General features: G+C 41.4%; 1 protein-coding gene across 4 annotated transcripts in view; it reads left to right on the forward strand.

The window, feature by feature from the left end:
* LOC309569603 (rho GTPase-activating protein 11A-like) overlaps positions 1–14,244 on the forward strand; it is a 54,680-nt gene that overhangs the window by 19,651 nt on the left and 20,785 nt on the right. For 2 of the 4 annotated variants that reach the window (XM_082275486.1, XM_082275489.1), the window contains exons 6-10: positions 1,990–2,136; positions 8,395–8,469; positions 10,508–10,678; positions 11,497–11,635; positions 11,732–11,840. In XM_082275486.1, the coding sequence (XP_082131612.1) occupies positions 1,990–2,136; positions 8,395–8,469; positions 10,508–10,678; positions 11,497–11,635; positions 11,732–11,840 (641 nt within the window). Of the gene's footprint in view, positions 1–1,989; positions 2,137–8,394; positions 8,470–10,507; positions 10,679–11,496; positions 11,636–11,731; positions 11,845–14,244 lie in introns of all 4 variants that reach the window. The other 2 variants (XM_082275487.1, XM_082275488.1) reach the window with 2 other exon arrangements.

A 14,244-nucleotide genomic window follows, 5' to 3' on the forward strand; every position in this document is an offset into this window, starting at 1 on the left:
TCACCCTTTACTATCAAGGTGCATTCTGCTAGATCTGTAAGTGCTTCTTGGACATTTTGGCATCAAGCAATGGTTTCCCAGATTTGCAAGGCAGCCACCTGGTCTGTTATCTAGGTTTCTTACCATCTGGAATTTCAGGCCTCTTCTGATGCCAACTTCAGACACAAGTTCCTTCAGCCAGCGCTTTTAAAATATAAGTCCACTCTAACACTAGAATCCCTGCATCTACAGACATTCATGATAGAACACTAACCTATCTAGCCCTGTAAAGAAGAAATCGGTATTGATACTTTTTTTGAAGCCGATCTGACCTGATCTCATGCTGAGCTGTCAGCTGCGGCTTCTCTGTGGAGGCAGGTGCAGAGGACACAGCCGACAACGGAAAACTCTATGGATGATGTCACTTCCCATTATTTCAGCCGTTGGCTGTGTCCTCTGCAGAGCTTCTGCCGCTGGAGACCGGATCAGATCGACTTTAAAAAAGGTATGTATAGTAATTTCTTCTTTACAGGGCTAGATAGGTTAGTGTTAGATTGTGGCTGCCTGTAGATGCAGGGATTTTAGTGTTAGGGTGGACCTAAACTTTAATTTGCTTGTAGCCCCAGTTCTGTTTTTGTGTGGGTCTTTTTGCTGTTGCCCACCCTCCTCAGTTTATGCCCCAGTTGCCTCTGAATTCCTGTGTCTCAACTAATGTGAGAGAAAATGGGTTTATGGAATTTATCACAAAATCAGGGAGTTCATTGAGGGATGGAGTTCCCACCACTCTCTCTATAATTAAGCTCTTGCTACTGCTTTTCCACTAAACTTGAACATGCTCTAAATAGGAGGAGTTTTATATGGTGCTAGTCACACTTTGTTTTCCAAGTCTTCCTGTATGCAGCAGTATAACTCATCAGTGTTGTTAATTCTTGTCCCCTTCAATTTAACTCCCACAAAATTATTTTACAGCATTTTTCTAGGTGAATATATTTCTAAAGGTGCTATTGACATGAATTTTTCACCACGTTGGTAACAACCTACAAAGAATCCAAAACAAATAAGTACAAAAATGAAGTTATGTGTAATAAAATGGAATGACAGGGAAAAAGTATTGAACACGCTAACTGAAACTTATTTAAAGAGGAAATAAAGTCTTGAAGATTTTCTTTTTGTTTACCCGCTAAGTAAATGCATAATGTGGTGGTAGTATGCAATGCATACTACGAGCACATTAAGTGACACTTGCCTGCAAACGAAACCCACGTCATCCCCCCCCCCCGCTGGAGGCCGCTATCCATCTTCACCCGTCTTCCTTCCGGGCCTGCGGACTCCGGCTCTGCTACTGACCGGAGCCACGTGACGTCACTCCTACGCAGGAGCCACCGGTCATGGCACAGGGCTCTGAAGAAACTGCACTTCATTGGCTGCATGCAATGTAAATATCTCCTAAATGGTGCAAGTTTAGGAGATATTTACAGTACCTATAGGCAAGCCTTATTATAGGCTTTTTCTATAGGTACAAACAGTACAGGGGGGTTTACAACCACTTTAATACTTTGTACACATTTCTTTGTTGGTAATGACAGCTTCCAGATGACTCCTGTATGGAGAAACTAGTTGCATGCATTGTGCAGGTGTGATTTTTGGCCCACTCTTCCACCGTCTTTAAATCTTGAAGGTTCCGTGGGCCTCTTCTATTTACTCTAATCTTTAGTTCTTCCCATAGATTTTCTATTGGATTCAAGTCAGATGATTGGCTGGGCCATTCTAGCAGCTTTTTCTTTCTTTGAAACCAATTGAGAGTTTCTTTGGCTTTGTGTTTGGGATCATTTTTCTTGCTGAAATGTGTCCACCCTCGTTTTGTCTTCATTATCCTGGTAGATGACAGCAGATTTTTTCTTTGTATGCATGGATTGCAGACGTGATCAATACTTATTTTACCGTGTGTGTGCATACATACAACATTTCTTTTTTTTTTTTTTTTTTTTTTTTTTTTTTTCTCTTTCTTAGGCTGCGTGCCTAATTTCCTTCTTGAGAACATACCGGGCATGCTTGGATTGGATGTTGGCTCTGATACCCCTGGAACTGAGCAATTAGAGGAAGGTGATGCTGACTCCCCTGGTGAGAGGAAGCGCAGGAGGCGGAGAAGTGTTGGAGGTAAGCTGTCAGTCCTTCGTGGTCTTCTTTTTGCACACATGATTTAAAAAAAAAATAATTGTAGGCCTGAAGATTCTTCTCTCAAAACTTTATCTTCTGAATGCAGAGACTCTAGAGAATAAAATGGTGGTAGTTTCAAAGCTTTATGTCACACAATTATAGTGTTCTCCTTTAATGTGGCATCAGGGATTGTGATCCATTAGCTTCCACAACCGCTAAAGAAAGTGACAGCAGAACATTTTGGCATTATATACATCTGCTCCGGGATCTTACAAGGTAGGGGAGATCAGCAAACAGACATTCGCTGTTTTCCCTTACCTCTATCCGAACTTGCAGGTGGGACATTGAAGATGGCACGGGTCCAACACCAATGACTTTCCTCATCTTGGCTACAACAGGAAGTTACAGTCGTAATGATATAAGACCCAGGGGTATCCCAGAAACTACGCTAGGACTGCTCTTGCGGGTAACTAACAGTTATTATAAGCAATATTCTGGGCAAACCTTAGTGATATCCTAGAGCTTGATTAGATACAGTCCCCAGAATCCCTCCTAGGTCAATCTGAGAGACGTGCTATGACATGTCATTGAGGTAGGAAACCGCTTCAAACAGGTTTTTATAGATGATGCAAAAGTGAAGCTTACACGCTGTAGGAGGGCATTTGTACAAATATGGAAACAAACCAGGCAGAATGCTTTTCAATGCCTGCAGTAGTACAGCGCAGGGGATTTACATTTCCAAAATTTTCCTTTAAAGCATATCTATGGTCAAAATCCTTATGTTATGTTTTCAAGCCTACTCCTCTTTCTCTGAACATTTTTAGGTTTGTAAATTTTGCTTTGTGAAGGTCCCCACAAATTTGCTTCCTTGACTTCCGTGACCTATATTCAGTATGCCCTGTTGATTGGCACTGCTATCATGAAAAGTGTTTTCTGAAAGTAATTTAAAAAGCTAAACCTTTTTGGCCCTCAGAGGTGCTAAGAGGATGTGTTTCAGGGGGAGTCAGTACAGGGATCACAACTTGCAAGGTACCATAGGATATGTAGTCCTTTGAACTTGAAAGTATACTGCCAAGGGAAAGCTGCAAAAAATGCAGGGAATCTATGAAAATTCTGGACAGAGGTGGCCTCTTGTTATGGGGGCACTTGTGCTGGCTTGTTTCCTAATTGCGCTCCTGTGAATGAACATTGTCTATTCAAACACAGAGTGGGGCTCGGCCTCTGACTGTTGACACCAGGAGGAGCCAGTGAGTAGAGAGAAAAACGATAATAAAATCCGCGCTAAGGAATCAAAGGATATAGATGTGTGCTAATAAGCTGCAGCCTCACTTAGACTATAGCCGAAAGGCTATATAGATAGATGAGAATGGAGGTGATGGCGCTGCTTATATTATAAAGTGCAATTAGGTAGATATAAATATGTAAACATGTATCATCAGATGACTTGTATATAGAAAAGACTATGGCAAATGGCCACAAGGTGGCGAAGTGCAATGTGCAAAAGGTGCTGAGATAAATATGTGTGTATATAAAATAGTGATAAAAAAATATATAAATAATCAGCAAGATTAATATAGCATAAACAGCATTAAATAGATCAATAAATGAATAATATAAAGTGAATCAAAAATCGCAATGATAAAAAATTATTAAAATATTAACCAGTCCAGGTGAATGTGCAAATATACAGGGGAGTGTTATACAAAGTGCACCATGAAGTGATATTAATAATTAATATATAAAATAAGTCCGTGGACAGGGATTGTGCAAAAACCGACAACCCTCCGCTGCAGAAGACGTCACATGATGAAACGCGTACAGCGCCGTCACGTCATTTCCGGTTCCGGTTTCCAGTTGGAACGCATTGCGTTCCGGGACGCCAATACCACGCTGTTTACCTTATAATCGATTGTGAGTATCCATTTATTTTATACTGCTGAATAAAATATCCCCTACGATATCACACTATCGAGTCTTTTCACTTCCTATGACCCTCCCATCCATACACTTGTGAGTGGCCATACCAGATCCCCCCACGGAGCATCGGATACATTGGAACAGGACCCTATTACTGGACCCCACGTTGGGATACCTGTGACCAGAGATGTATAGTAACGAAGTAGAACTACTTAAGTACTGTACTTAAGTACCGAAATGCGGTATCTGTACTTTCCTAGAGTAGAATTTTTTTCTCCTACTTCTACTTTTACTTCACTACATTTTTTCGATGATTTCGATACTTCTACTCAAGTATTTTTTTTTTGTGCTGAATAGTTACTCGTTACTTTTAAAAAAATTACCACTGCCAGAACAGTAGATGACAGGTTGCATAAAGCTCAAAAAAATGTGTATAATGTCATTTGTAAATCAGCGCATACGAAAATAAAGGCTGTGTATAATAAAAGCTGCTATACCAAATCTTTCCAATAAAAAGAAAATATGAAACAAACAAATAAATGGTGCTACAGTGCTTAAAGTGCATCAAGAAACTACTAACAAACACAGGTTAATCATTTGAATAAATCATTTGAAATAATAAAAAACAATATGATGTTCAAACTTTTGACTTCTTTCTTTAATAACTACATAACACAGTACTTGTACTTCTACTTTCAGTACTTGAGTAGAAATTTTTTTTCAAAACTACTGGTACTTTTTACTTTTAGTACTTAAGTAGCAAATTTTTTGAAAAAACTACTTGCAATACTTAAGTAAAAAAAATGTTGAATACTTTAGTACTTCTACTTAAGTAACTTTTTCTGTGAGCACTTCCACTTCTACTCAAGTCACTTTTTGATCGAGCACTTGTACTTTTACTCAAGTAGAAATTTCGAGTACTTTATACAAGTCTGCCTGTGACACCCCGCGGACCCCATATCATTCTCCCCCAGGAAGGGAACCACCACACAGAGTAAAGACCAGCGAGGCATATCTCCATTACCCGCTCTATACCCCTGTGTGGGGTGGGTACATCTGGTGAGTAGGTTTTTCATCAGTAGCCATTTTGCAGCTCACCAGTCACCCACCTTGGGGATCACCGTAAGTCACTGCCTACCTATCTCACTGGGTATACTCGCCTATTTATGGATTTATTCCAATATATGAATTGACTGACCATCACTTATTGCTGCACTTTGGAAAAAAAGTTTCCCGCACATTCATTGTTTTTGCACAATCCCTGTCCACGGACTTATTTTATATATTAATTATTAATATCACTTCATGGTGCACTTTGTATAACACTCCCCTGTATATTTGCACATTCACCTGGACTGGTTAATGTTTTCCCACACTATTTTAATAATTTATCATTGCGATTTTTGATTCACTTTATATTATTCATTTATTGATCTATTTAATGCTGTTTATGCTATATTCATCTTGCTGATTATTTATATATTTTTTTATCACTATTTTATATACACACATATTTATTTATCTCAGCACCTTTTGCACATTGCACTTCGCCACCTTGTGGCCATTTGCCATAGTCTTTTCTATATACAAGTCATCTGATGATACATGTTTACATATTTATATCTACCTAATTGCACTTTATAATATAAGCAGCGCCATCACCTCCATTCTCAGGGAGTAGAGAGACACCCTAGAGAGCTTCTGCTCTCATGCACATTGCTGGATTGAGATTGGGCTAAGGTAAATATAAGGGGAAGCTGGGAGGGGTTTTTTACTTTAATGCAGAGGATACAATAAGGTAAAAAAACTTGAGCCTTTGGAACCACTTAAAAACAAATAGTTACAACTAGTTAGAGGTACGTTCCTTGCAAGGAAACAAAGCAACATACCTGCTGTATGATACCCCTTTATCCATCAAAAGAAATAAAAACTCATCTAAAACACCTTCCTAAAGTGGTTTTAAATGCTAGACATTTTTTTTTTTACCTTCATTGATTTTTTCCTGCATTATGGTAAAAAATGTCTCGGTAACAGTATTGCCCCCTCCCCCCAAATTTTTGAGTCCCCAGCGTTGTGCCTGTCTGTAGTGGCTCTCGCCTCTGTCTTTTGAATGCAGGGAGGGAGGAAACCATGGGATCCATAGGCTCCCATAGTGGTCAATCAAATCCTGTTAATGGGGGGTGAGGCTGAGCCATGCTGTGGCATGAGGCTGAGCTGTGCTGTATGTGTATGTATCTATGGATGCACACAGCCCAGCTCAGAATCGAACACCCATAACAAGCATCTTGCTATGATGGCGCAAACAGAATAGGAGAAGCCCCGGAGCACCAGCAACGGACTCCAGAAGAGGAGGATCCATTGCACAGAGCAGGTAAGTTAATAATAAAAAATGTGTATTTTAGAAAATATTATTATTATAATACTCTGAGACCCTGTCCGTCTCTTCTGTCATAAAAGCTTCCTCCTGCCTGTCAGCCATCATGTACACTAAGCCGCGCATGCGCAGCTCAGTGTAGATTTACGGCCCCTGATCTGTGCGCCAGCGATGTGACTTCTGCGTGCATGTGCGGGAGTTACATCATCATGGTCTAATAAATTCACTTGGCTGAAGACAGGGAACCCAGAAGGAAGACCTAAGTGAAGATGAAAGCATCGGGGACGTGCCAACTCCTACCCTGCCCCGCCCCCAAACACGCTCTCATAAATTCTCATGAAATGACACTGTTAAATGTTTATTAGTGCTGCCTTATCAGTGCGGCCTCAGTGCTGCCTCATCAGGGGCCACCAGTGCAGCCTATCAGTCCCTATCAGTGCAGCCTAAGAGTGCCACCTCATTAGTGCAGCTTCATCAGTACCCATCATTGCCGCCTCATAAGTGGCCATCAGTGCAGCCTCATCAGTGCCCATCCATGCAGCAGGGAAGAATCGGGAGGATCTGGCAGCCGGATCACACAGAGCGGGGATCTCCCTTGAAACACGGCTTGTATATGAATATCCAGGATAGCTCCTGGACCAGTATTGAACCAGTATGCTATCTATCATAGTAGCCAGTCCAGGAGGCGGGACCTTGTTTGATAGGGGCCAGCTATTTATATACAAGCTGTGTCACAGCGGGAGATCCCGCTCTGTGTGATCCAGCCGCGAGTCTTCCTGACAGTTGCCTGGCTGATCACTTCTAGCAGATGCGGTGTGGCCTTTTTTATAGGGTATTAGAGAGGCCCGGGGGGGGGGGGGGGGCAAGGAGACCCCCTCTGGGCCGCTCTGATGGCTGCATCACTTATGTCAGAGCCGATCAGCCAGGAAACTGTCAACCCAGCCCGCCCTTGCTCCACACTCTCCCTCCACTAATTTCCACTCGCCAAATTCGAGAAGGCGAGTGGAAATTTTTAGGGCTGTATTTGCATGCCGGGGGCTCCTAAAAAATAAACATTGTACCAGATTTATCTACCGCTTTAAAAACGCAATGGTTTGTCAGGATCATGGAGATTGAGCAGATGGGGAGCTTTACTATGGCCTTGAAAGACCAGGGAAACTGGCAACTCTTGACTCCCTGGGTTCTCTATAAAGATAAAAAGCCTCCAGCTTCCTAACTGATTGGATAGTCATGTCTTGCACCTACAAGAAGACAAGATTGTAACCCTTTCCCAAGGGTTTAAACCATAATCGCCCTAAAAATACAATTGAAACAGCGCTTACTCCAGTCCCCCTGAAAACTTCCTGACTGCAGAGAGCAAAACAGACATGACACCCTCTTCAGCACTTCAAAGATATCTGTTGACAAAAAGATAGTGTTGCAATGTCCATTATATTTACAAATCTCCATACGGATTGAAATAGACCTGAAGCATGCAAGAGACATGGGCCACTGCTCAACATAGAACTCAGTGGTCTGACACACCTTGTGCACTGTGCTTCAATCAACAGCAATCGCATCTGAGCAGTGATCTTAATTGATGCACTTTTCAGGGAAAAGCGTGGGATATAATTTTTTTTTTTTTTTTTTTTTTTGCAAGGTTTAGAGTCCTGTACCCCATGCAGGTGTTGCTGCAGTTTTCCTTTCTTGAATTGCTGGGAGCTGCTTAAATGTGAGAGGATACCCAGGAAGGCTTGTAGAGATGGGTTTGAGAACCTGTGTTTTATGGAAACACTATTCTTGCTTAACTACCCCCAGTTTTACCACCATTAGGAAAACAGAATTTATAGCTTTTACTTAATTGGCAGAGGGAGTATACAATGGGATTTGATGGTGCATCTGTGAAATGACTTACATTATGTGACCCCTGTAGTCTACTTTACTTTAAATTTCTTGGAAGACTATTTAGTTCATGTCTTGCATTTCAGATTTTGTTAGTGGAGCACTGAATAAACTTAAAACTAATAGAACACCTACTTCCACACCCCAGACAGACAGGACTGGTAGGTATTTACTAACTAATGGTCACAATGCAAGCCACATTTATACTTTTCATGCATGGATTGCCTTTAAGACCTGTTCACTATAAACTGGAAGGGTTTCATTTACATTTCAATACTGGCTTTCACCGCCTTTTATCCATTGCTTCGTAACTTTTTTTTCATAAAATATTTACTGTACTCAGTTTGCTTTTGTAAGTGTATGTTTAAGGAGATAATTTTATATAGTTAAAATGAAATTATATTTTGAATGTACCTGAAACCTTTTCAATTCATTTTTTTTTTTTTTTTTTTTCCTGACGCTGCAGTAGAATGCAAAACACTTGGGGGCATATTTATAAATCACTAAATCCAACATATAGCAAACATTCTCTGTGGAGGAATCTTCCATGTCTTTTTAAATGACAACTGATTTACCACCAGAGAGAATCTTTGTGAACCTTGCATTTACATTATAAATAAACCCTTTTGTGTATTATCTTGCTTGCTTCCTAAATTCTATGCTTGGAAGATGCTTTTAACACTTTCAGCAGGCTAATCAAGTTACTTTAGAGTTGGATCTACTTCTAATATGTCTAATATTTTGCAGCCTTACATTATGCTTTACAGCAGTGGTTCCCAACCTTTTTTCACTTTCGTACCCCTTGGCAACCAATTTCCATAAATTGTACACTTCATATTCGCAAAATGTTTGTAATATTTCCTGTTATTTCATTTTCTTTGTTGCAATTGTAAATGGGGCAATAATGTGATTATAAAATAATCGACTAGTAAGGTAGTTTACAGCCCTAAAAGGGTTGTAAAGGCAGAAGCGTTTTTAACTTAATGCATTCTATGCATTAAGATAATAAACCTGTGTGTGCAGCAGCCCCCCCCCCCCCCAATACTTACCTGAACCCCATCTCTATCCAGCGATGTACACGAGCGCCTCGGCCGTCTGGGAGTTTCCCTCCTGATTGGCTGGGACACAACAGCGGTGCCATCGGTAACACATGGAATCGCAGCTCGGCTCGGGTGCCCTAAATAGCAAGCTGCTTGCTGTGGGGGCACTCGACAGGAAGTAGGGGCCGGGAGCACCGAAGAGGGACCCGTAAGAGGAGGATCTGGGCTGCTCTGTAAAAAAAAAAAACACTGCACAGAGTAAGTATAACGTGTGTTCTATTAGGGAGAAAAAAATGACCTTTTAGTATCGCTTTAAATCACAGATTTAGGCAGCCCATAGATGATTCCTTTTTTGTGTTGAACAAAAAACGTCCCGGCCGTTAGAATACACTGATTGTTGCTGCCAGCTATAGCCAGCAGTGCTGATTGAGTGGCAAAAATTGCAAGATCTGCTTCTGTACAAGCACTCTTGCCATACGTGAATTGAAATTCAGCCAGTCCCTGCTGAACTGGCCAGGTTTCGCTCTATGGATGGCTTTAGTGTAATGGTACTCAACCAACTTCAACAGGAACACTTTGTATTATCTTCTCTCTAGGTTATCCTTTAGGCATAGGGTGCCTCTGGCTTTGTCAGCAAATGCTTTATGGGGAGGGAATTGCTACTTGGCTGTGGCAGGCACTAGCAGAATGATACAGCAGCGCAGTAGTCTGTCATTGTAAGTAAGTCATCTGTCATCAGTAAGCACTCAAGCACAATGAGGGTCTTCTCCCAAAGTTCTGCAGTGCCCTGGGAGGCTGTTTTAAAATGCCCAATGTGGCCCCAGCAACTTGGCAGGTCACTGCTGCACAGACTCAAGGGTAGACACAGACACCTGCAGAGCAGGTGGGAGATTGCTGTGATTGCTGTCGATGGATGGAACTTGAGCCAGAGGAAGGGGACCTCAGATATTTCTGCTCTTGCTTGCCTAGACCTGCGCTGCCGTAGTCTAGTGTCCAAGTGACACTGTTTACAGTCCTATTATCAATTTACAGTCTGCCATTATTCAGTTTTTACACATACCTCTGAATGCCCTTGTACAAACCCTGGTTGGGACCCAATGCTTTGACATTTCTCATTGTTGCAAAAAAATAAACTATTTTTGCTTTTTGTCCATTCTAGTTTTTAGCTCCATGGTGACACCTTTAATCCTTACTCCAAGCACCAAAAGAAAACTTCCTTTGGATTCTGTGCAGGGAATTTCAAACAAGAAAAGAAAATCTATAAAACAGAATCTTACGTTTGAGCTGCTACCGAGTACTCTATTTGGTGGTGGATCCACACCATCTTCTGGTAAGTAGTTGTGTTAATATAGTCAGATAACGTTGAAAAAAAAAACTACCAAGTTCATCCTCTTGCAGCTCCTGGAAATTTTGGTTCAGAGGAAATCAAACTCCCTTCCTTAGGCAAACTATTGCCAATTTTAGCATTAAGGGAGGTGGGGAGCCTCTGGGAGACAATTAAAACAGAACATTGATACATTACATTTAAAGCTGAACTCCAGGAATTCAGCACAATTTGTAAAATGTTCTGGCTTACTGTAAGTTAAGCTGAATGAGGTTCATGCCACCTTGTGGACTTTTTTTTTTTTTTTGCAACTGACTGTTTTACTGAGTACGGGGGAGTACATGCAGCATCACTACCTACCCCCCTCCCCTCTGATGTTCATTCACAAAATACAAAGTGCTCTGTGATTGGGCAGGGGGAGGAGAGAAGCAGGCACTACGCTACAGGAGCTGAGACCGAAGGTCCAGCACTGGAGCACTAGAAATTTAGCGATGGCTATTGCTTCCTTGTGCAGTAAGGATTTACACTGATTAAACTGCATTTTATTCTAAAGAATCCCTTCCTAAACAAATTGTATTCACTCTTCAAACATAACTTATGTCCCTTGGTTTTTGTGCAGTCCTTGAGATTAAGATGTAATTTGACAAATATTTCCTGTCCTTTTTAATATGTTTAAATATGCTTGGCTGACAAGTATGTTAAGTATATACAGTATGTCTGTTGCTCAGATATAGTGAAACAGACCATATTGTCAAACACAATATTGTCAAAACACAATATTACATATATTTGGCCTAAGTCATTACTTTTTGTTTCCCATCAAGCCCGTACAGAGGGAAGCCCTTGTGTTCCATTTGAAATATCAGAAAATTCTTTCTCACCATCTGTCTCTGGCAGTAAGCACCTCACTAGCACTAGTAACTTGAGGCGCAGCAAGCGGTATGAAAACCGGAAAGTACAAAGGTAAAATCATTTGAGTTCTGTTAACTTTTATGCTGTTGGTGGATTCCAATATATTTTCTAGATTCCAGTTTTTGTAATTCTTTTTTTGTCATGCAGGGTGGAATCAGGAAAAACAGGCTGCTTCTCCCCTAAAATAAGTCGCAAAGAGATGGTACGCAGATCGCTTAGACTTCGCTTTAGTTTGGGGAAAAGTAGTAAAGAAGTGGTAAGTGGCTAAAAAAATTACTAAGGCAGAGTCAAAAGACTTGGTAATATGTTGTTACTTAAACATGATATTGTAAAAATACCAATAGTAATTGCAAGCTTGTGCAAAGTTTCAGGAATATATCGCAGCTCAAGCCATTTCAATATGTTCATTAGTTTGTAGAGGGATACTAGTACGGTGAGATTTGTGGACTTCTGATAATGATTCTAGTAACTTCTCAGTAGCAACTGTACCGTGGGAGTCTAGAACATTCCCAGTGTCAGTAATTTACTGTTATTGGTATAGTAAGCTTGAGAAAATATAATCTGCCATTGTTGAACCTTCCTTTTGCAAAAAAAAAAGGGGCTCCTGCACGAATAAGTGACCCAAACCACCCTTAAAAAAAAAAAAAAAAACGCACACCCTTATTAGTGTACAATGCTTTCCATTGTCAGTGGTGCCTCAACACTAGGGATGTAACGATATCAAAATCTCACGGTACGGAACAATTTCGATATTGACCTCATGGTACGATATTTATTGCGATATTGTGGAAAAGCTCACGGTATTGTTAAATAGCTCATGATAGTGTTTGTGATGATGATAGCGAAAAAATACCGACCTTTATTCTGCTTTTGCCAGTCAACAGACAATTTATTGTTGTATTTGTGGATCCATGACAACATAAAACACTGATCACATAGTGCTTTTAAAGTGCAAGTTGTAGTCAGGAACATCAATATTCTGTATAATATTTGGTTGCATAACTGATTCTTCTGTGCAATGTTCAAGTTAAGAAGCAGCTAGAACAATTGTAAACAAACAATAGGCAATTCCCTTTAAGTGCAAACAAAGATCAAGTTAAGTCAGGTTTAAATGTGCAAGGCAAATAAAGGCAGCCTTTTAAAACTGGTATTTAGGAACATAACTTTAACTTAAATAAAATAGTCAGTCAAAAAGCCTTTAAAAAAAAAACACTGACCTATCATTTAGCTTATGTTCACGTTTTTCATCAGAAAGATCAAAATATCTACATTGCAAGAAAAAAAAAAAAAAAAAACCGTAAAAAAAATCCTTCAACTCTGGTCTATGTAGTTAACAATGATTTGTTCCGCGGGACTGTGTTTATTCCTCTTGCTTTTTGAGGGACAGCTGTCCTTTTAAATATTGTAACCCAACCACGACGATATCGAGACACGTTTCTAGGGCTGCGCATCTTCACTTACCTCACGATTCAATACGATTACGATTATTAGTGCAGCGATTCGATACGATTTGATTCCGCGATGCATCACGATTACTGCCCAATGCCCATGCCCAGCCCATAGTGCACTGCAAACATATAGGGGGTCTCCTTAGGGATGTGATATATACATGGCAGTGTATGGGGGTCTCCTCAGGGATGTGATATATACATGGCAGTGTATGGGGGTCTCCTCAGGGATGTGATATATACATGGCGGTGTATGGGGGTCTCCTCAGGGATATCCAGGGTGTGATATATATATATATATATATATGGCGGTGTATGGGGGTCTCCTCAGGGATGTGATATATACAGTACATGGTGGTGTTACACCACCATGTATATATCACATTCCTGAGGAGACCTCCATACACCGCCATGTATATATCACATCCTGATTATCCCTGAGGAGACCCCCATACACCGCCATGTATATATCACATCCCTGAGGAGACCCCCATACACTGCCATGTATATATCACATCCCTGAGGAGACCCCCATACACTGCCATGTATATATCACATCCCTGAGGAGACCCCCATACACTGGTGTATGGAGGTCTCCTCAGGGATGTGATATATATTATATACATAGCATTGGATGGGGGTCTCCTCAGGGATATCTGGGTTGGAGAATCACCGGTGCTGTGACCATAATGGATAGTCCAGCCCCCCCTCTCACTCAGTGTGCTCCCCCTGTCTGCCCCCTCATCTGGCTCTGCTGCTCCCCCTGGCAGTGTCATGTCAACAACATTTGTAAATTTGTAATAGCATTTGAAGACTTAGGTTTGTACCTGATCAGTGATGATGACAGTCACTGCAAATTGCAGACGCCTGAGCCAAGGAGGAGTTGGGGTCCGGGACGCTCACTCGGGGGTCTCCCTCTGCCCACAGAGGCCTTTGTGAGGAGGATGGTGGACACATGGACACTTGCTGGAGGACGGTCAGGAGTCTCAGGACAGACACTCGCTTGAGGAGGACGAGGACTAGCGCGCATGTGGGAGCGGGGAATGTTCGCTCTGACACTCAAGTCTCCCGCAGCAGACTGAGTGTCCGAGAGTAGAGATGAGTCCTCACGTGCCCGATCCCGCCAGGAACCGACACTGCACTCCGGTAATCACTGGCAGTGAGACATTTCCCAATCTGTGCAGTTGCTGATCGGGAAGTGTCTTACTGCAT

The sequence above is a fragment of the Pelophylax lessonae genome (assembly GCF_965119305.1).
Source record: "Pelophylax lessonae genome assembly, chromosome: 13".
In the NCBI taxonomy this organism is placed as follows: Eukaryota; Metazoa; Chordata; class Amphibia; order Anura; family Ranidae; genus Pelophylax; species Pelophylax lessonae.